At 38.1% G+C, this 22,141-nt stretch overlaps 1 protein-coding gene across 3 annotated transcripts in view; it reads left to right on the top strand.

The window, feature by feature from the left end:
- Cog1 (conserved oligomeric Golgi complex subunit 1) overlaps positions 1-22,141 on the top strand; it is a 546,651-nt gene that overhangs the window by 126,352 nt on the left and 398,158 nt on the right. For all 3 annotated transcript variants that reach the window (XM_090377929.1, XM_090377930.1, XM_090377928.1), the window contains exon 8: positions 16,320-16,505. In XM_090377929.1, the coding sequence (XP_090234055.1) occupies positions 16,320-16,505 (186 nt within the window). The remainder of the gene's footprint in view (positions 1-16,319; positions 16,506-22,141) is intronic.

Raw genomic sequence — 22,141 nt, 5'->3', positions numbered from 1 at the left:
TCCAGGGCCAGATTGATTGACAAGGCTCTCATGATGTGCTCCTTCCTGTCGAGTCTGGACAGAATTGCAGACCCTTTCAAATTTAACCCTAAGTCGACTTTTTTGTCAACATCTGTACTTGTTAAGTAAGTCCTCAGATTTTCTACTCTAATTGTCATTACTGTCCATGTGTCAACAATTTGTTGTACATATTGGTGGAGCAGCAGTGTGTAGCACACGCTTCTTGATTAGACCGGGGTTCGAGCCTGTCACCACCAAATACGGAGGATGCAGAAAGGTCAAGGGAATGACCACCGCATATTCCCGGAGCAATATGGCCTTAGTTGCTAATGCTCCTAAAAACCAAATAACAAACAAACGTACATATTGGCACTAATTTGTGCTTTTAAACGATGATATCTACTGTACAACATCATTTTTTTTTTTTTCTCCTCTTGAGGTCCTTGGAGCATTTCCGTGCCCCTTCGGATTGCTTTATAGTTAAAGTTGAGCATTTCTGTGCCATTGGAATTGATAAATTAAAATCGAATTGAGCTGAGCATTCCGAGGTTTCGGATTGCAAAGATAACCAGTTGAGTTGAGTTGCCTTGTTAAAGCTAACTATAGTTACTCCTGGGTCCCCACCCGTTTAACTTGGGTGGTGGAGTTTTTATCACGTGGATAGATTTTCGCGTGTTTTAATTTCCATTAAGTTTTCGGTCTGGATCTGAAGCTCTTTGCTCATTTACAATATTGTGTAAATATTGTAAATATTTAATTGTTCCTCATTTTGAGGTTCAACTTTTAATTGTAAATAACTGTTTTTATGTATACAATGTCTTCATCTAGTGATGAAGATGATATAACTGATAAGGAATCGTCGATGGTTATGGACGGGGTCACTGATGATGAACCTGTGGGGTTAGTGTTGGAAGAAATTGTAGCACAGGTACAAGAACCAACTGGAGATAATATTTTTTCGGGCAAAACTTTGCAGCGGACACCAATTAAGACTAGGTCGATGTCTCTTCCAAGTACTTCACATACTCAAAAGGAATCTAAGAAAAAGAAGAGGAAGCAAGGGGAAATGACCTCAGATTGTGGTGGCTTAAGCGATAGGGAAAAGACCAAGAAAAAGAAGGAGAATATAAATAAAGATAACGCTGATGAAAACTTTGATTATATTTTCAAGGCTAGAGAACGGCTTAAAGAGTTTCTTTGGGACACAGATAGCAATGTACCAATGATAGCGATAAAAACAATATTGGACATTTGGGATATTGTTGAAAAGAAGGCGCATCAAGTACATGTTGAGAATGTGTTATTAAAGGAAAAGCTGAAGAAGAAAGTGGATTGTCATGGAAGTTATTCATCTGTAGTGTCAAAGAAAGTGTAAGAAAGAGTTAGTGTTCCGAAAGTTATGATCGTAAAAGCCACCTCGAGTAGACATAAAACTAGTGATGAGGTAAAAGTTGATATATTAAAAGAGGTAAGACCTATGTTAGCGACGGTTAAGGTCAGAAATATAAGACTTATTAGAGACTGTGGGGTTCTTATAGAAGCAGATACAACAGATGACCTTATGAAAATCAAGACATGTTCCAAATTGCAAGAACTTGGATTAAAGTCTACTGTGCCGAAGCCGATCTATCCGAGGATTGTCATATTTGATGTTGAATTGGACATTAAAAGAGAAGAACTTCTGAGTCAAATTTGGCAAGGAAATTTCAAAGAAAGTTTAACTGAAAAGAAATTTAAAGAGTGTGTGGAGATATTAACGGTCAATAAAAATAAAAAGACTCTGTTAAATAACTGGATACTCCAGGTGAATAATGAATTGTGGGAAAGATTAAGTGATAGAACACGTCTATTTATACGGTGGTCCTCCTGTAAATTTAAAGAAGTTTTTGCTGTTGTTCAATGTTTTAAATGTCTTATGTTTGGCCATGTCGCAAAGTATTGTAAGAGAGAAATGCTTTATGGACACTGTGCAAAGTCAGATCATACATTTAGAGATTGTGCAGACCGAAGTAATGAGCCTACTTGTGGAAATTGTTTTAAGAAGGGAGTGAAGGCTGTACATGTTGCGGTGAGCAGGGAATGTCCAGAATATATTAAGGCGACTGACAACTTTAAAAAGAAGATTAATTATGGATAGAAATATTAAAATTTTGCAACTTAATGCACAACGTTCCAAGGCAGTCGCCGCCCAGTTGCATAAAGCAATGGAAACGGAGGACGTGGACATCGCCTTGCTGCAGGAGCCTTACTCTGTGGATGGACAGGTGAGGGGATATCCTGTCGGATATAGAATTGTTTATGAAGGTAATAGACCTACAACAGCAATTATAGCTAGAAATAAAGAGTATGTAGTGACTAGAATAAAATCTGTGTAGTGAGAAGTATTTATGCTGTGAAGTGATATGTAATATTGGTAGGTTTTATTTTGTAACAGTGTATTGCCCACCATCTGAAGAAATAGAGCCATATATAAGTTATTTAGAAAAGTTATACAGAGTGTTGGGTTCTTGTGGCGTGGTGGTGTCCATTGACTCCAATGCTAACTCTCCCCTATGGGGTAGTAATGTCTCTAATGATAGGGGTCAGATACTAGAGGAGTTAATTGCTGCCTCTGGGTTAGAGGTGGTTAATGTTTCAGGGCATGGACCTACCTATTCGTCAACGCATGGACAGTCATTTATTGATTTGACGATGGCGACTTATTCGGTCGTGCATAAAATTAAGGATTGGAAGGTGATCGAGAACTTAACTACTAGTGACCACAATGGCATTTCTTTTGTTATTGAAAGTATTGATAATGTGAGAATATGTTATGATATAGATAGATTTAAGATAAATAGAGCGACATGGACCAGATTTGACACTGAATTTGAACAGAATGTTATACAGGTGGACTGGACTCAATTATCATCGGAAGAAATGGTTAAAAGTTTAACTGAAATGTTACAAAAGTGTTGTAATAGGTGTTTGAAGAAAAGGAAGGGTGTAAATAGGCCTGTGTTCTGGTGGACAATGGAGTTAACTCAGAAAAGGAAAATAGTGTTTAAGAAAAGGCGCCAATTTCAAAGACTTAGGAGATCTGGTGATATTGAAATGTGTGAAATCGTAAAAGATCAGTATAGAGTTCTCAGACGTGACTACGTTCATGCCATTAACAAAACTAAGATTGAGAAATGGAGAAAATATGTATGTGAGCAAGGATCTAAGGATCCGTGGAATTCTATTTTTAAATTAATTAATAATAAACGGCAAAATTTAGACGTTTCCTGTTCTATAGGAGTAGCGGAAGATGAGACTTTGACATGGGAAAGGTCTGTAGACCGGATCCTGGATGACCTCTTTCCGGATGACTTAGAAGAAGAAAATGATTTGCATAGGCAGATTGCTGAAGCAAATAGAAGGTATAATTCCCTTACATTAGAAGAACCTTTTACAAATGAGGAGGTTGGGAATGCCGTGTCCCTTGCAAGGGATGGCAAATCGCTGGGCCTGGATAAAATTGAAGTTGTTGTAATAAAAAGAACTTATGAAAAATTTCCTGAAGTTTATAGAGTAATGTATAATAAATGTTTAGATGAGGGAGCTTTCCCGTTGTGCTGGAGAAGGGCACAAGTTACATTATTAATCAAAAATATGGATAAAATGTTAAATGAGACCAGTTCATATCGTCCCATTGCTCTCCTTTCAGTCATGGCAAAAATCTATGAACGGTTATGTGTAAACCGATTGATGATTAATTATAATAATAAAGGCCTAGCATCTACTAAACAATATGGTTTCAAGAAAGGTCTTTCGACTGAAGATGCGGCCTATAAATTGGTCCAGATTGTGGAGAGCTGTGGGAAGAGATATGCGCTGGGTATTTTTGTTGATTTTAAAGGTGCCTTCGACAGGTTATGGTGGGGGAGCGTCCTTAATAGGATTAGTAGAACAGATTGTTCCAATAAAATATATTCTGTGTTTATGAATTATTTTAGTGAACGACAAGTTGTTAAAACAAGATTTAGTGAAGTGAGCAGGAAAATATATCGAGGTTGTCCTCAGGGCTCGGTGATAGGCCCTTTTGCTTGGAACATGGTATTCGATGAATTTTTGAATGAGGAAATATCAGATGTGGAAAGTATTGCCTATGCAGATGATTTGGTTATGATTGTCTCTGGAAATGCCAGATCACAAGTTGAAAGTAAGGCTGATGAGGCTTTAAGTAAGTTAGCAGACTGGTCCAAAAAACATAAGTTGTTAATATCTAATGAAAAGACTGTCCAAATGTTATTAAAAGGAAAACTGAGTATGAATCGGGCTCCTACTGTGAGGCTTCTGGGTGATGCAGTTCGTTACGTGAGAGTAACTAAATATCTTGGACTCAAAATAGAAGAACGGTTGTATTTTACCGAACATGTTAAGTATTTAAAAGAAAAAATTTGGACATTGTATGCTAAGCTCCGGAGGTTGGTGCGTACTGAATGGGGGATAAAGGATAGAGCCATAAATCTATTATATGAATGTTTGTTCCTTCCAATCATAACGTACGCCTCTGGGGCTTGGGTGCACAGGATACCAATCGTAATCATTCAAAAACATTTGATCCAAGCTCAAAGATTCGCATTATTAGGAATAACTCGAGCGTGTCGAACTGTCTCCTCAGAGGCCTTGCAGGTGGTCTCGTGCAGGGTCCCTGTTCAGTCAATGGTTTTGCTGGCGGGTCTGCTGTTTCTAACAAAAAGAAATATAAATAGAACATATTTAGGTATAACATCTTGTCCTGATAATACAAGGACTTATTCAAAATTAGATGTAAAATCGGAAAAGAAAAGGATTATGAAAGAAATTTTAATTAAATGGCAGGAAAATTGGGATATGTCCGATAAAGGACGACAGACCTATGAGTTCTTTCCGAGTGTAGAAATTGTGGATATGAAGAAGAAGAAGAAACCATGGCTACAGTTTGGATTGAACTCGATGTTTCTATTGACTGGACATGGACTCACCTTGAGGCTAAATCAGTTGAGGCTGGTGGACAGTGGACTTTGTCATTGTGGTAGTCCAGAGACATCATTGCATATTATGTTTGAATGCATAATATATGCTGATTTGAGGCGTGAATTAGAGATGTCTCTTGGAAGTCTGGAGAGAGGTGGTCTGTGGATCATGTTTACGAATAAGTGTCTCTTCTCGTATTTTAATAAATTTGTAGTTATGGTATTTACTCGAAGGAAAAGGATACGGGAAGATAGTAGAGGCCCGCCTCCTCGCAGCAGGGACGGGAATTCCCATAATTAAGATAAATGGATTAATCAAGATTAATCTTTCTTATGGGAGGCCAAGTGGCCGATTTAAAGTTTAATTAATTTGTGTTGAGTTGTGTTATATTATTTTGAATAATAAAATATTTTAAATTAGACTAGCAAAAATTACCATTTTCATGACATTAACCATGGATGGACTTCGGTCCAGGGAATGGTCGTCTGAAAACGGGAACTTAATGGAATAATGTACAACATCATCAGCTTTTGCCCCTGGCAATCAAGCTATCCTTAAACTCATTAAATTCTTAATCTTCGTGATCTTATTATTATGTTATTTTTAATAGGTTATTATTAATCTTAGGTGAATTTGAGTGGCGAAAAAGTTCTGGAACTTTTATCAGATTTAAAAGTGAAGGAAACACAAGGAGACACTGATATGTATCTGGTTTTGCTAAAAGAAGCAGCTGAGGTCTCTAAACCCTTATCTATAATATAATATAATATAATATAATATAATATAAAAGTGTATAGCTAGAAGAAATAGACAAAGTTCCAGATGAATGAAAATGTGGAGATAACTGTTTCATATGCAGAGGAGTTTCTAAGTGATCCAAGCAACCATAGACATTTTCTTGCTACATATCAAACTTTAAAGTCTATCTGTAGCAGGAAAAATTATTGTATCTTGTGATTAAGGATGCGGAGAAATGATCACCTCAACAATAATGCTATTATACGATTCAAAAGTGCAGTTTTGTTAAGGGAAGACCTTATCTGATCAGTCTGGTAAGGTGTCATAATTTACTTTGAATGGATTGAGCAAGCTCAATACTTATGGCCTCCTTCCTCTTGCTTAGACTCAAATTGAGGAAAGATGGTTGCACAATAGATGTGTGGAGGTTTGCCTTCATCAGCAGCAGGTGGTAGATTGTTGGAACAAACTTTTATCGGTTGATGTGGAAGTGGATAGTTTGAATAAATTCAAGGGAGAACTGATAAATTATTGGAGAGGATGGACAGGTGATGTGGGAGGTTTTTTTTTTTTTTTTGACTGATGCTTTTTAAACTTGCTCTTTTAAATCTCATGCCACTACTACTACTTAGATTTTAGAAAGGCTTTTGACAGTCCAACTTGTGCATAAATTGAAGTGCAGCATTAGGAATAGGCTGCTGCAATAGATATAGAGATGGTTAAGTTGTTGTTGTTATCTGGTTTTTAGGAGCATTAGCAACTAAGGCCATATTGCTCCGGGATATGCGGTGGTCATTCCCTGACCTTTCTGCATCCTCCGTATTTGGTGGTAACGGGCTCGAACCCCGGTCTAATCAAGAAGTGTGTGCTACGCACTGCTGCTCCTTCCCACCTGGCTACAGAGGCGCCTAGATGGTTAAGTAAGAGAAGAAAAAGAGTGGTTATGAATGGGCAGTACTCCTAGGGCCCTTGCTTCTAATTTTCATTAATGATAACAATGATTGTGTCACAAGTTTCAAGTCAAAATATACTGTGATATTGAGGTTGGTATTTCACCAATTCACACTAATCCCAAGTTATATTATCAACTTTGGGATAACACGCCCAATAGGTTAAGAGTTAGTTATCCCACTATACTAATTAGTGGTCTGACAGCATCTTGACTATTGTACATAGGTTGTCTAGAAGTATCATATCAGGAAGGAGACTTGCTTGAAAAGGATACAAAAGAAGTAGCAAGATTAGTTGTTGATGCAAACAAATTTTCTTAAAGGAATAGAACTGCAGTTTTGTAAACTGCATGTTGTGGTTTAAAGAAGGGACTAAATAATATTTGGAAAAAGTGAATAAAATAAAAAACAGAGGGAGACATTTTTTTTCATTATTTATTTTATTTTTTTTCTATGGCAGATGCTACTTAAGCTTTGCTTTGTTGCATCATTTGCATGCTAGTTTAACATTAATGCTAATTTCAGATAATTACCTTACTGAGAGTTAGTCAGTCATTTGTTTAAAAGTTGAAATCCTCCTATGATAACCCATTTCAGGACTTACTTTGCCCATCATCAGACATTGGATTCACTAATTCTGAGACTAAAAGGGATGTAAAAATTTCGCTGTTGAACTCTGTAGCTATAGCCATTAAAGAAAAAAAATAATAATAAATTTGTCTTTTTTTTTTGTGTGTGCTGACTATAAAAATTCATTTTGAAATCATAACTAGAGAATTTTAAATTGGCATTAGAGTTTATCTGAGGTTTATCTTGCGACCTGGTTGTGTCCATTCATTTTCCAAAAACAAAATCTTTTTGAAGGCATTCAGAATTGATTAAATGTATTTGGTTAATTACTGTTATTCTTATGTTATTATTTCTCCCTGATGGGAGCGGGCTGGGGTTTCCACCCTGTTATGTCCAGCTATTACTGTTGGTTTAAGAACTTTCTGACTATCCTACAAGCGTTCAGGATTGCACCTTCTGAAGTAGGTGTTCTCTGGCCTGTTGCTGCTAAGCTATTGTGTCGGGTATTTGGCACCACGTTGGTGGTTAAAACAGATAGTCATTACTTGTTCCATATGCCACATCTCTTTGACCTCCTGTATTAAGTGTATGTTCTTCCTGATTTTCTCCTCCTAGGTTTTCTAGAGCATCGTTGGGCACTACTATGTCGATCAGATGGGTAGCCTTTTCCTTCTTGTCATTGAGGGTTATGTCTGGTCTGTTTGTGGGATCATCTTGTTTGTTATTGTGGCATGGTCCCTACACAGCTTGTGGATTGGGGTCTCTAGTACAGCCTTGGCTTTGTAATACAGTACACTTTCTTCGATCAACTGGTATTTCCTTCCTAGCTTCTGATGAATTATCCTTGCGACCTGGTTGTGTCTGTGGGTGTACTCTCTCTGAGTGATCATTTTGCAGTGATGTGTTGGATTATTTCTGATGCCAAGTATTCTCCGATTTTTGTTCTTAAGGATGCTCTTCACTTTTCCAATCAACTTCGTACTGCTATTATTCCATTGGTACTGGAACATTTGGCCTGTCTTGACCTTTAGTTTGTCTAGCTTCTGCTGCAGTCATTTTTCCCAAGCTGGTGGTTCCTCTTCTTTTTTTTTTTTTTTTTTTTTTTGTTTCTTCTGCCGCTGGTCTCTTGTTTCTTTTTTGTGTATCCTGGTGACTGATGTGGCAGCACAGTATACAGCTGTGTGGATTGCCTTCAGCATTGCTCCATTGTGGTTGAGATAATGTGGCATTATTTGCCTGTTGAGGTCGGCTGTGACTTGCCACAGGATTCCGTTGAGTATCTTCTTAGGTGTTGGTATGGTGTGGGTCTTTGTGAGGTCCATTCCCTTGAATTCTGTTAGGGCTTTCATCTTCTATTCTGGATATCATGGCCTCATCTGTTTCCACTTCAGCTGCTCTGGGTTGTATTTCTTCTTGCTCTTATCCTCTGCAAATAAGAATATAATACATTTAACCACAAAAAATATTTAACTTCCATACATTCCAACAACATATCCACACAGAGAACGCAATATAACAAATGAACTGGTACACTATGATCTTTGTTGTCAATGTGCCAATAAATGCTAAAACAACAACAGCTCTTATCCTCTAGTTCGATGTTTATATTCTTTGTTCTTTTTATTTGGTCACTCATGTCCTGCTTGATTTTTTTTTTTTTTTTTTTTTTTCCTCTCCATGGTTGCAAGAGCTATCAAGTTCTTTTTGACTGTGGTCCTTCTCTAGTCTGCTATATGCTGTTCAGAGACCTGAACAGTTGGAAATCACTCCAACCACTTGGTATTTAGTCTCATTCTGCATGTCATATCGGTCTGTAGATTGGTTACCTTGTAGTATGTTTACATAATGAACACGTCCGTCTTGATGCTCCACTTCATGCGTTAGCTTTTTTCTTCCTTCCTGAGTGGTCACTAGTGCAGTTGAACAGGAAGTTCTTCTAATTGGTTGGGCTGGATGGTTGCCTCACCCTTGTGGTAGCCATATGGGGGACAGTGCCTCTTGCCCCACTGTCTTCCACTGGAAACTGTCTGGCTTTTCAAACGGATCCTAAGACCTGATTGTGAGTGACTATATCCTATGCCACACCTGATGTAGTATGTTTGTTACTTCTCTTCAACATAATCATTATATAATTAGCATTAGCATTAGTAGAGGCATTTGATGCAAGAAAGCAAGCTTATGCCGCATCAGCCAAAAAAAAAAAAAAAATAACCACTTCCACCTCACCCCTCTGTTCGTTCGAAATACCTGTCCAGCTGAGCTTTAACTTATTTAGGCTATCAACTTCCACGACAAGGGTTGGAAGTCTATTCCACCAACCAACCACCCGCTGGCTAAAGGCAAATTTCCTCACGTCTATCCTACATCTGTCCTATCTCAATTTGAATTTATGCCCTCTCAGGCGATTATTCTGAGCAAGAGGAGGAATCCATCAGCATTGAGCATGCTCAACCCATTCAAGGATTTATACACCGCTATCAGATCACCTCGCCGGTGCCTAGTCTCCAGACACTGTAATTTGCAAAACTTAAGCCTTTCTTCGTAAGAGCACCCCATTGTTCCCTTCACTAATCTTGTTGCCCTTCTCTGTACTCGTTCCAGCATCTCTACATCCTTCTTGAAATGAGGCCTCCAGACCTGTATACAGTACTCAAGATGTGGCCTAACCATTGCCTTATACAAGGGAATAATCACCTCCTTATCCCTGCTAGAAAAATTCCTATATATCATCGACAATACACCATGAGCTACTCGTGCAGCCCATCTGCACTGCTCAGAAAACTTCATATCTGCCTGCACAACCACCCCCAGGTCCCTTTCATTCTCTGCCACTGTCAGTGTTGTATCACAGAGTTGATACGTTGCTTTGGGGTTGCTGTTTCCCATATGTAGTACTTTACATTTGTCAATGTTAAACTTCATTTGCCACCTCTCAGTCCATCTGCTCAACCTTTCCAGATTCTGTTGCAGTAGCATAGTGTCAGTAGTGTCCTTGACAACCCTGCCAACCTTCGTTGTGCTTGTTATTTGCATTTTAGGAGCATTAGCAACTAAGGCCATATTGCTCCATGATATGGGGTGGTCATTCCCTGACCTTCCCGCATCCTCCGTATTTGGTGGTGACGGGCTCGAACCCCGGTCTAATCAAGAAGCGTGTGCTACGCACTGCTGCCCCTTCCCACCTGGCTACGGAGGCGCCTCCCAACCTTCGTATCATCTGCAAACTTGGACATTAAGCTTGATATACCATTATCATTTATAAATACAGAAAACAATAATGGACCCAATACTGAACCATGAGGGACTCCACTAATAACATTAGTCCATGATGAGCAGTGTCCATTGATTACCACTCTCTGTCTTCTCCCCCTCAACCACCCCTTTATCCATAGCAGCAATTTGCCTCCAATGCCACACTGCTCCAATTTGTGCAGCAGTCTTCCATGTGCAACAGTATCAAAAGCCTTTCTAAGATCCAAGTATAAAATAACAAAGTTATTCCCTGCTTCCAGTTCTTTTGTGACTGCATCATAGTATCCAATCAAATTGGTCAGGCAAGACTTCCCCTTAACAAAACCATGCTGTGTCTGAGTCACAACTGAAGTCTTGTCTAGATGATCCCGCAGTGCTTCTTTAACCAGTGCCTCCATTAATTTTCCAGGAACAGAAGTTAAACTAACAGGTCTATAATTACTTGTGTCGCCCTTTGAACCTCCTTTGTGAATTGGGGTCACATTTGCACATCTCCAGTCCATGGGTACTTCCCCTGAGTCCAAGGAAGCTCTCATAATTATGGCTAAGGGTTTGCTTACTTCCTTTGCTGCCTCCTTTAATATAACTGGATAGATCCCATCCACCCCAGGTGCCTTTCTTGTATTTATCTTCAACAATTTCTCCTCCACTTTACTCTCAGTTATTACAAGATTCTCCAGCTTACTGCCAGAGTTGAATACACCTCTGGCATTCCCCTCGCTGAATAACTCCTCATGTCTGAATGTCGATGCAAAATATTCATTTAGTTTGTTAGCTACCTGAGCAGGATCATCAACAGCTGACCCATCGATATCAAGTGGACCAATCTGATTCATCCCCTTCCTTCTAGAGTTTACATAAGTAAAGAACTCTTTGCTGTTTTTCTTTGCATCCCTTGCCAAAGATTTCTCGTAATCTGCCTTCGCCTGCCTAACCTCCTTTGTAACTTGGTTACAGATCAACTTGTATCTGTCATAGGCTTCTGTGTCACGTGTTAATTTGTATGTATCCCACACATTTTTCTTCTCTGCCATATGTCTCATTAGTTCATCTGACATCCACTTAGGCCTAAACCTTGAACAATATTTCTTAGTTGGTATGTAAAGCCTAGTAGCTTCCAAGATAAGGTCATTGAATGCTTCCCATTTTGAATTTGCTGTTGGTAACATCATCAGTTGGTCCCACTGTATAGAATTTAAATACTGTCTCAGTCCATCGTAGTCGCCTTTACGAAAGCAGTAACCCTTCCCTTTACCCCTAATGGTAGTTACCTCTTTGAGTAAATCCCACTTCAGCACACTGTGATCACTCCCACCTAGTGGTTCATTTACCTGCAGATTCTTAATGCATGAAGAATCACTACTGATAATCAAATCAAGAGTATTTCTCCCTCTAGTTGCCTCCCAAACAGGCTGATGTAGAAAACAATCATCCAATAAATCCACAAAAGCCTTGCTAGTGTGTGAGTGACCAGCCCCCAATTTCCAGTCAATAGCTGGGAAAGTAAAATCCCCCATTATAAGACTCTCTGATTTACTGGCCCACTCTATTTCCCCGTACAGTTTCTTTTTATACTCACCAGAGTCATTAGGCCTATAGCACACTCCTACTCTCAATTTTGATCTCCCAATGCTTATGTCACACCAAACTGACTCGACACTGCACTGTCCAGCGATGTCGACTGTCTTCACTTCCTTGGATTTTATGTATTTCTTAACTAATAGCATAACCCCTCCTCCCTTCCTACTCTGTCTATCCTTTCTGTAGACATTGTACTCCCCAAATTCCAGTTCTGCATTCCTTATATCTGTGTGACACCACGTCTCTGAAATCCCCACAATATCTGCCTTTGATGTTTTGAGCAATACCTCAAATTCATCAGATTTATTTACTAAACTCCTAGCATTGGTGTACACGCAAGTATACATGCACCTGCTCTTTTTCTTAGCTACCCTAACACAGCCGATGTGTTTATTTGTACCCAATGATTCCCAGCAGTCTCTGAAATATCCTGCATCTTATTTTCCAGGCTGCGGCTCATTCCAATAGAAGCAGTGCAAGAATCACTTTCACCTCTGCCAGTGGCTACTGTTAATCTATTAGTCCTTGTATCCCCCCAATCTGGCAGTTTTCCGACCCAACTAACACTACCTCTATAGCATCAGCAAACATTCTTGCACCCTTTCTATTTAAGTGTATCCCATCCCTGTAGAAGCAATCTCTCCTGTTAACAAGTACAGTCCAGGCTGAAAAAAATTCTACCCCTTGATCCTTGCACAATCTTTCCAGGGCCGAATTGATCGACAAGGCTCTCATCATATACTCCCTCCTATCGTGTCTGGGCAGAATTGCAGACACTTTCAAATTCAACCCTAATTCTCGGCTTTTGTTCAACAGTGACCTGTACTTGTTAAGTAATTCTGCTGGTCTCCTACTCTTAATATTATTAGTGCCAACGTGTACAACTATATCACCTTTTGTGCCCTTAAAAGATGATATCCGCTGTACAACGTCATCAACCTTTGCCCCTGGCAGACATACCCTGGTCCTGTTCCACCTATCCTTTTTACAAAGCATGTTTCCCGTTTCCCTGACAGTAGAGTCACCAACAACTACTACAACTACTAGTTCCTTTCGGACCAGCGCATTCTGCCTTGGGGGTTGCCGCTGTGTTGCGTGATGACCAAGTGCAAGCTCTGGCATTGGTGTGGGCAGCTGAGAGCTTGATGGGCCCCTCACTTTTAATCCTTCGAGGGCATCCACATATTGCAGCATAGATGCGAACTTCCTCACATCTATGCTGCAACCATCCTTCCTCAACTTGAATTAATGCCCTCTCATGTGTGTAGTCTCAGCAAGTGGAAGAGTACCCTTATTATTTAGCTTACTCGATCCATTCAAGGCCTTAAACACCTCAATCAGATCTCCCCGCAGGTGCCTAATCTTGTGGTGCTTTAATTTGCAGAACTGAAGCCTTTCTAAGTGAAGGGTACCCTTTTGTTCCCATCACCAGTTTGGTTGCCCTTCTCTGCACCATTCCAATAGACCTATGTCCTTCCTAAAGTGAGGCCTCAAGACCTGAATACAGTATTGAAGGTGTGGCCTAACCAGGGCCCTATACAAAGGGATAATCACCTCCTTATCCCTGCTAGCAAAGTTTCTGTATAACATTATCAAGACCCTGTGGGCTCTCCTGGCAGCATATCTGCAATGCTCAGAAAATTTCATGTCTGACTGCACAATCACCTCCAGGTCTTTTTCATTCACCAGTACTCTGAGTGTAGTATCACACAGTTGATAAGTTATTCTGAGGTTACTGCTACCCGTATGCAGTACCTCACATTTGTCAATAAAAAAATTCATCTGCCATTTCTCATCCCATCGACACAATTTTCCAAGATCTTGTTGCAATAGCTCACCCTAATGACTCTTGTTAACCACCATGCCAACCTTTGTATCATCTGCAAACTTATACATATAAGCCCATTATACCTTCATCAGTATCATTGGTAAATATTGAAAACAACAATGGGCCCAGCACTGAACCCTGGGGAACTGCACTAACAACCTTAGTCCATGAAGAGCAGTGCCCATTGATAACTAATCTGTCTACTTCCACTTAACCATCCCTTTATCCATAGAAGTAACTTGTCCTTAAGGCCACATTGCTTCAGTTTGTACAGCAGTCTTTTATTTGCAACAGTATGAAAAACCTTCCTGTAATCCACGTATATGATGTCAAAATTCTTTTTTGCATCTAGTGACTTGGTCACTGCATCATAGTAACCTACCAGATTCGTTAGAAAAGACTGCTGCCCTTTAACAAATCCATGCTGTGATTGCGGTATAATTGCATGCTTGTCCAGATGGTCCTGTATTGCTTCTTTAACTAGTAATTCCATTATTTTCCCTGGAACAAGCATCAAGCTAACGAGTCTGTAATTACTCATGTTGCCTTTTGATCCCCCATTATAAATTGGGAATGCATTTGCATAACTCCAGTCCATAGGGACCTCCCCTGAATCCAAAGATGCTCTCATTATTCTGGCTAAGAGTTTGCTTACCTCCTTTGCCACCTCTTTTTAATATAATTGGATAGATTCCCTCCACCCAAAATGCTTTTTTATGTTCATCTTCAACAATTTCTCCTCCATTTTCCTTTCAGTTATCACAGTCATTTAGTCCTCGTTAGTGTTTGGTAAACTTCTGATGTCCCCTTCCCTAAATAATTCCTCTTGTGTGAATGTAGATGCAAAACACCTATTAAATTTGTCCACAACCTGAAGCAGGGGCATCAACAGTTAACACATAAACATCTGGTGGTCCAATGTGATTCAACCCCTTCCTTCTATTGTTAATAGAAGCATAGAAGTATTTGCTGTGTTTCTTTGCATTTTCCAGAGACTTATCATAATCTGCCTTAGCTTGCCAAACCTCCTTTATGACTTAATTACAGAATAATTTATATCTACTATAGGCTTCTGTGTAACTTGATAATTGATATGCATCCCACACTATTCTCTTCTGCAATGTGTGTTAATAGTTCATCTGACATCCATTTAGGTCTAAGTCTTGAACAGTATTTCTTTATTGGTACGAAAAGACTAGTAGCTTCTTTGATTACTTCCTTGAATACTTCCTATTTAGAATTTTCTGTTTATAACATCATCATGTAGTTCATCTGAAGATGAACTACTGATAGCAGCAAATGAACTTAATAAAATAGGTAAAAAGTACGAGATGAGAATCTCCACCTCAAAAACAAAATCAGTGGGATTATGTGGAAAAAACATACAAAGAGTCAAAATTGTTATTGATGATAAAATAATAGAACAAATATATGACTTCACCTATTTGGGAAATTTAATATCAAATGAAGGGAAAGATATCCACACTAAACTACAAAAATATAATAAAATGAATGGAACGTTTAAATGCCACTTCAGAAAACAAATCACAACTGAAACGAAATTACGACTGCACAACATCACTTCAAAACCAGCCCTCTTCTACAGCTGTGAGACTTGGGTCATAAGTAAGAAAGATGCACACAAACTAGAAGCAGCACAAATGAGATTTTTAAGACCTTTATTAGGCTTTACAAGACTTGACCACCAAAGAAATTTAGATATCCGCAAGAAATTAAAAGTAGATAACATAGTAAATGACATAAAACGGTATCAGGAAAAATGGATCAGCCACATAGAAAGAATGAACCCAGACCGGATCCCAAAATTAGCCTTTAACTACAAACCTACAGGCAAGAGAGATGTTGGTCAACCAAGACAACGATGGCGAGATCAAGACCACCTCCACGGAACAGGTCTTAAAAGATCTAGGCTGGATCACGTTCATCATGATGATGATAACATCATCAATTGGTCCCACTGCACAGAATATTATAACATATAACAATTTTAACATGTGTTCTGATAGTCCCCTGCTGATATAGAATAAGATAAGCCCCAAAGCTATTACTGTATTTGAGCTTAAAGATATCATTGTAAAGTCCTTGGTAGTAAATTTGGGCTAACTTCGGAATTTAATCATTATTCTGGCATTGTATAATGGATTTCCATGTGCCAGTTCTTCATTTGGAGCCTTGTATCAGAACACAGCCTCTCTGATGATGAAGGGGGAATCTCCCATATTAATGTATTCTGGTGGACTTACAAGTAAGTGAACTTAGAAACGTGGATAACTAACCCTTTTCTGTAAACTTTAATTCTGTGAAATTGCAATCTAAATTTAATAAATTAAATTTAGATGTAAAATTTTAATTATTATATAGATAACTGATCCCTCTCTTTTTTAATTCTGTTTTTTTAGATCTGGGGAGCTATAGAGGGTGGCGACATCCTCAGTGCAACATTGATGTATCTACTTGCACAGCAAACGCACATTTCCCTCGTGCTTAATTCTGTCCAGTTAAAAGGTACTCCATTAAGTTATTCCTTTCCAATAATTGCTCACCAGTGGACAACTATCAGTCAGTTTCAGCAAGTTTTGTTTGAGGTAATAGGTTTAATTCTATTAAGAAATATATAGTTGCATCAGATCAAAGGGACTAGGAAAAACACTATTTAAATTTGATTGTGGTACTTTTTGGTTCATTGTAACTGTTTTCAGCATTGAAGATTCATAAATAGCAACAGTAGCTAATTAAAAGGCTGTGTGTGTGTGTGTGTGTGTGTGTGTGTGTGTGTGTGTGTGTGTGTGTGTGTGTGTGTGTGTGTGTGTGTGTGTGTTCAGTAGAATAACAAGAAAGCAGAAAAGTGAAAAAAAAAGGCAGTGGTCTAGTGCAATCAAAGGCAGCAAATGCTAAGCCTATGTAGAGCTTGGACAATAAAATGAAAAGGAAAAAAAAAAACTAGAGAGTGATAGGAGGATAGGAGGTAAAAAAATAAAAAATATATATATATAATGATAAAAATAATTGGGTATAATGACATAACTGAACGTATAAAAAAAAGATAAAGTATTAATGTATGAAACTGGATTATGGAGCCGAGGCACTACTAGTTATAGCAGAAATACCCAACAACCATAATAAAATATAGACAAATGGTGGAGCTGATCTGTCAAGTGTAGTTACAATGAAATAAATTGAGAATGCCTTCAAGGTAAAAGTAAATTAACTTCATTTAATTTCAGGTAGTCTAATTTTACCTTGCAGGCGTTCTGAATTTATTCCATTGTAATTACACTTGACAGACCAGCTCCACTACCCAATATACATTAATCTACATATATAGGCGCCTCCGTAGCCAGGTGGGAAGGAGCACACGCTTCTTGATTAGACCGGGGTTCGAACCCGTCACCACCAAATAAGGAGGATGCGGAAAGGTCAAGGGAATGACCACCGCATATTTCCGGAGCAATATGGCCTTAGTTGCTAATGCTCCTAAAAACCAAATAATAAACAAACAACCAACATAATCTACATATACAGGTAACCCTCATATAATGCGGTACCTATACAATGCGGTTTATAAATTGTGGCTACCCTTATATGACACGGTTGTGATTTTGATATAGCGCGATCTACAAATTGTTGTATCGCTTCTTTTCATACATTTTTACCATGCGATTTAAAAATCAAACTTTATGTTCATTAAATTTGTGTCTGCTCATATAACGGGTGTAGTTACCAGAATCGAATTTATATAAGGGGAAACATGCAAGTACATAGATACATATTTTTTTGATGTAGTGCCAATTTTTTACCTTATAAAGAGTTAATTGTTGCGCAAGTAGTTATAAATAGTGAATCTATTTGGGGAATACCTCTTAGCAAATAAAAAATTTATTTTTTATAGTAATGGCCACCAAAACTGCAAAAGAAGGAAAAAACCAACATTGAAAATAAAATTCTTTCTCTCAAAATAAAAATTAAAATCTTGAATATGGAGAAAAACAAGGAGTTGTTGCAAGGATTTTGAATTTAAATGAATCAACAATTTGTACAATCAAATAAAATGAGCAGAAAATCAGAGATAGTGTTATTGCTGGGTCAATGATAAGTGCAAAGCACATTGCTCGTGTATGCGATATTTTAATGGAAAAAATGGAGAAATCTCTAATGGTTTGGATTGAAGATTGCACTCACAAGAAAATGCCTTTGAGTGGAAACCTTATTAAACAAGAAGCCCTCAAAATTTATCAATATTTAAAAGAACTTGAGCAAGATTTTTCAGAAGAGAAATCAGCAGACATAGATGCTGCCTGAAAATTCCCAGAAGAACTTTTAAAAATCATTGAAGAAGGTCGATATAGTGCAGACCAGGTATTCAATGCAGATGAATTTGGGTTAAACTGGAAAAAAATGCCAAAATGCACTTATCTATTGAAAAATGAGAAAATACTCCTGGATTCAAATTTTCTAAAGACAGAATTGCTCTACTGTTTTGTAGTAATGCGTCAGGTGATTACATGACAAAACCAGTGTTAATTAACCGATCTTTAAATCCTCATGCTATGAAACCGATTGACAAGTCCACCCTCCCTGTTTATTGGAGAGCCAACAAAAAGCATGGCTTACAGATAGCATATTTTAAAATTGGTTTTTTAACTGTTTTGTGCCTGATATAGAAAAATACACAAAGAAAAAGAATATCGACTTTAAAATTTTACTAATTTTAGATAACGCGCCAGGGCACTCAAAAAATGTAACCCATCCAAATATTAAAATAATTTATTTGCTGCCTAATGCAATGTCACTTATTCATCCCCTTGATCAAGGGATAATTTCAACATTTAAAGCGTCAAACATTCGAATTAATTTTGGAAAAAATGGAATCTAATCCAAACATGACACTAGCTCAAGTGTGGAAAGAGTTTTCAATATTTAATTGTTTAAAAATGATTTCTCTATGTGTAAAGGAATTAAAACCCTCTACACTGAAAGGCTGCTGGAAAAAATTATGGCCTGGTGTCGTCCTTAATCAAAATTTCATACCTCCTGTGGATGCTGAACTAAGTTGTATAACAAACCTGGCACACATTTGTGGTGGCGAGGGATTTTCCGATATGGTTTAAAAATGAAATTCACGAATTAATTGATGAAGAAACAGATTTAAATGAGGAGGAATTGGTTCAATTAATAGAAGACGGCAAACCAAATACAAATGGTGAGGAAAGTTCTACTGAAGATTCTGATTTTGCTGAGTCTGTTAAAGAGTTCAGTCTAAAGAAATGAGCAGAAGGATTAAATTTGGCACAAAAGTTAGGAAGTTATTTTACAGATAATTTTAGCTCCATATTATGAACTTAATAAAAAAAAATTGCAGCATAGTGGTAAGCAAGATCTTATTACCGACTTTTTGATAAGAAAACCAGCTGAAGTACCCAGTGAGAATTATACAAATGATGTCGAAGAGATTGCAAGTTATAACGACATCCGGCTACTCATAAATAAAGAATATCTACAAAATATTTTTTCTGAAGACAGTGATGACAATTAAATTATCCACTTCTTTAATTTTTATAATTTTATGCTATGTATTTGTTATATAGTTAGTTACATAAATTCTTGAATGAATAAAATATGTTTTTGTTCAATGTCATTGTTGTTTTTATGATTAAAAAAACATAATGAAACCTCATATAACGTGATTTCTATAACACATGATATTTCTGGAACCTAACCTCTGCATTATACAAGGGTTATATATATATATATATATATATATATATATATATACAGGGGTTGTTAAAATTAAAGTATCCCTATGTAGAGGGCTCTGGAACGAGTTCTAAGGATCGTACTGAAGAGAAATTTGAACAACAGGTACAATAAAGAATGTGCTTGCCATTTATTGCAAGCACATTCTTTATTGTAAAAAAAAAATTTGTTACAAAATTTGTCACTATATGGAGCTGTGACAATACAAATCACTTGAACAGCACTATAATTGTTCAATGTATCCTCCGTTTTGTTCAACAACAGTTTCCATTCGAAGAACAGCATTTTCTACAGCAGAGTGTAACATGTCAACTGGAATAGCCAGCACATGACATCTAAAGCTGTCCTTTAGATCTGCCAGAGTTTGACATCCTTCCCGATACACCTGGTTTTTCAAAAAAAAACCCACAACCAGAAGTCGAATGGGGTGAGGTCCAGTGATTGGGGTGGCCAAGATGTCTGGAAACAGTGGCTGATGACTCGTTCGTCTGTAAAGTGTTGCCTTAGTAATCTTTGGACACAACAGTGGATGTGGGGTGCCACACCATCTTGCATTAATATGGTATCCTGAAGGCACCCACATTGTTGCGGCTCTGGTATTGCGAAATTTGCCAACATTTCATAATATCGCTGTCCAGTTACGGAACAGGTGCGAGGTCCAGTCGGTGTTACCTCTTCAAAAAAATATGGCTCAATCATGAATGTGGCCATAAATCCACATCACACTGTCACTTTTGGAGATGCAACCGGGGACCTGTTGGATAACTCAAGGGTTTTCTGTTGCCCAAATGTGACAGTTGTGCATATTCACTTGTCCATTTCGTCAGAAGTGGGCTTCATCACTCCAAAGGAGGATGTTCCACGGACAAGTGATATCCACTCTCATTCATGCCAGAAACTGAAGTGCGCATGTGAAACTAAAGCTGCATCACCATGCTTTATCTGCTGTAGCATGTGCACCTTGTAAGGATAGTACTGCAACACCTGATGTATTGAGTTTTAGAAGGATTAAAATGAATTAAGTTGTCTTTCTCCCACCTGGAGATCAACATTTAATAATTGGTAGTTGATATTCGAGAAGTCAAAGCTGTTGAAGTAGGGCAAGGTTTCTCAAACTGGAAGGTGGAATGCAATTGCAATGTGCTATCATCAGCAAAACTATGGATAGGATTTTCAGTCAATGGAAGAAGATCATTAATATACAAGAGGAAAAGAGTGGGAGAAAGAACTGGCCCTTAGGGAACACCAGCATTGTGGAGAAGTTAGAAGACAGAGAGCCATCTAGCCTTGCTTGCAGTGAGTGGTCAGAGAGAAAACTGGATACCCAGGTATAAAAAACAGTTGGCTAACCATAAAATGGAAGCTTATTTAGAAGGCCTTTATGCCAAATATGATTAAAAGCCTTTGAAATGTCAAGAGAAACTGCTTGAGTTTTAACAAACTTTTCCATTGAATTTGTCCATAAATGGGTAACATAAGCCAGAATATCACCAGTGAATTGACATTGACGAAATCCATACTGGAAGGTTTCTAAATAGTTTAAGAGTTGGCAGTTAATTGGTTTCTCCATTACTTTGGAAAGAGTAGAAGTGATTGCAATGGGACGATAATTGGATGGGAGGGATTTGTTACCCTTTTTAGGAACTGGCTGGATATGAGCAAATTTCCAAGCAGAAGGAAAAACATCTTTGGAATAAGAAAGTGAAAAAAGGTAGCAAAGAACAGGAGTAAGTTCGGGAGCACAAGTTTTGAGAACAATTGGAGAAATACCATCAGGACTTGGAGTTTTCTTAGCATTAAGTTCGTTCAAAATCCTTCTCACATCCTTTTAACGAAAGACAACAGCAGGTATTGAATGGAATGTAATGGTGGAAGGTGGTTTACCAAGATTATTAATACATGAATTGGAAGAAAAATAGGATGCTAGCAGGTCAGCTTTATCCTCGGCTGAAGTGGTGATATAACCATCTGGTTTAGACAGAGGTGGGAACAGAGATGGGCAAAAGTTGCAGCCAATAGCTTTGAGAGACCAGAATGCTCGGCTGCCATTTGGACAAGAAGCAAGGTTTCTATTCTTAGCCTGTTTGAAATCTAGTTTGGACTGTTTAATAATTGCTTTACAATTTTTGCGAGCTTTGTTGTAGGCAGAAAATAAACCTGGAGATTTGGATACAAGCCAGTTACGATATGTGACATTCTTCTCTTGAACAGCCTTAGCACATTTATTGGAAAACCAAGGTTTAGATAAAGGACAAGATTTTAAGGTGGAGTGTGGAATAAAGGATTCCATCCCTAGAAGTATAATTTCGCTGGCACGATCTGAGCAGATGTTGACACAAGAAGTTTTGAAACAGTAATCCAGTCAAGGAAAAGATGAAAATCAATCACACCGATTATCCCATTTTGCATTCTTGTAATGCCAAACAACACGAGGTTGGGAATGGCTTTGAGAGGCTCCATTGGAGAA

The sequence above is a fragment of the Mastigoproctus giganteus genome, chromosome 7, assembly GCF_048544385.1.
Source record: "Mastigoproctus giganteus isolate SK-2022 chromosome 7, ASM4854438v1, whole genome shotgun sequence".
Classification (NCBI taxonomy): Eukaryota; Metazoa; Arthropoda; class Arachnida; order Uropygi; family Thelyphonidae; genus Mastigoproctus; species Mastigoproctus giganteus.
The sequence above is the reverse complement of the archived record's forward strand: the minus strand, read 5'-3'. Positions and strand labels throughout refer to the sequence as shown.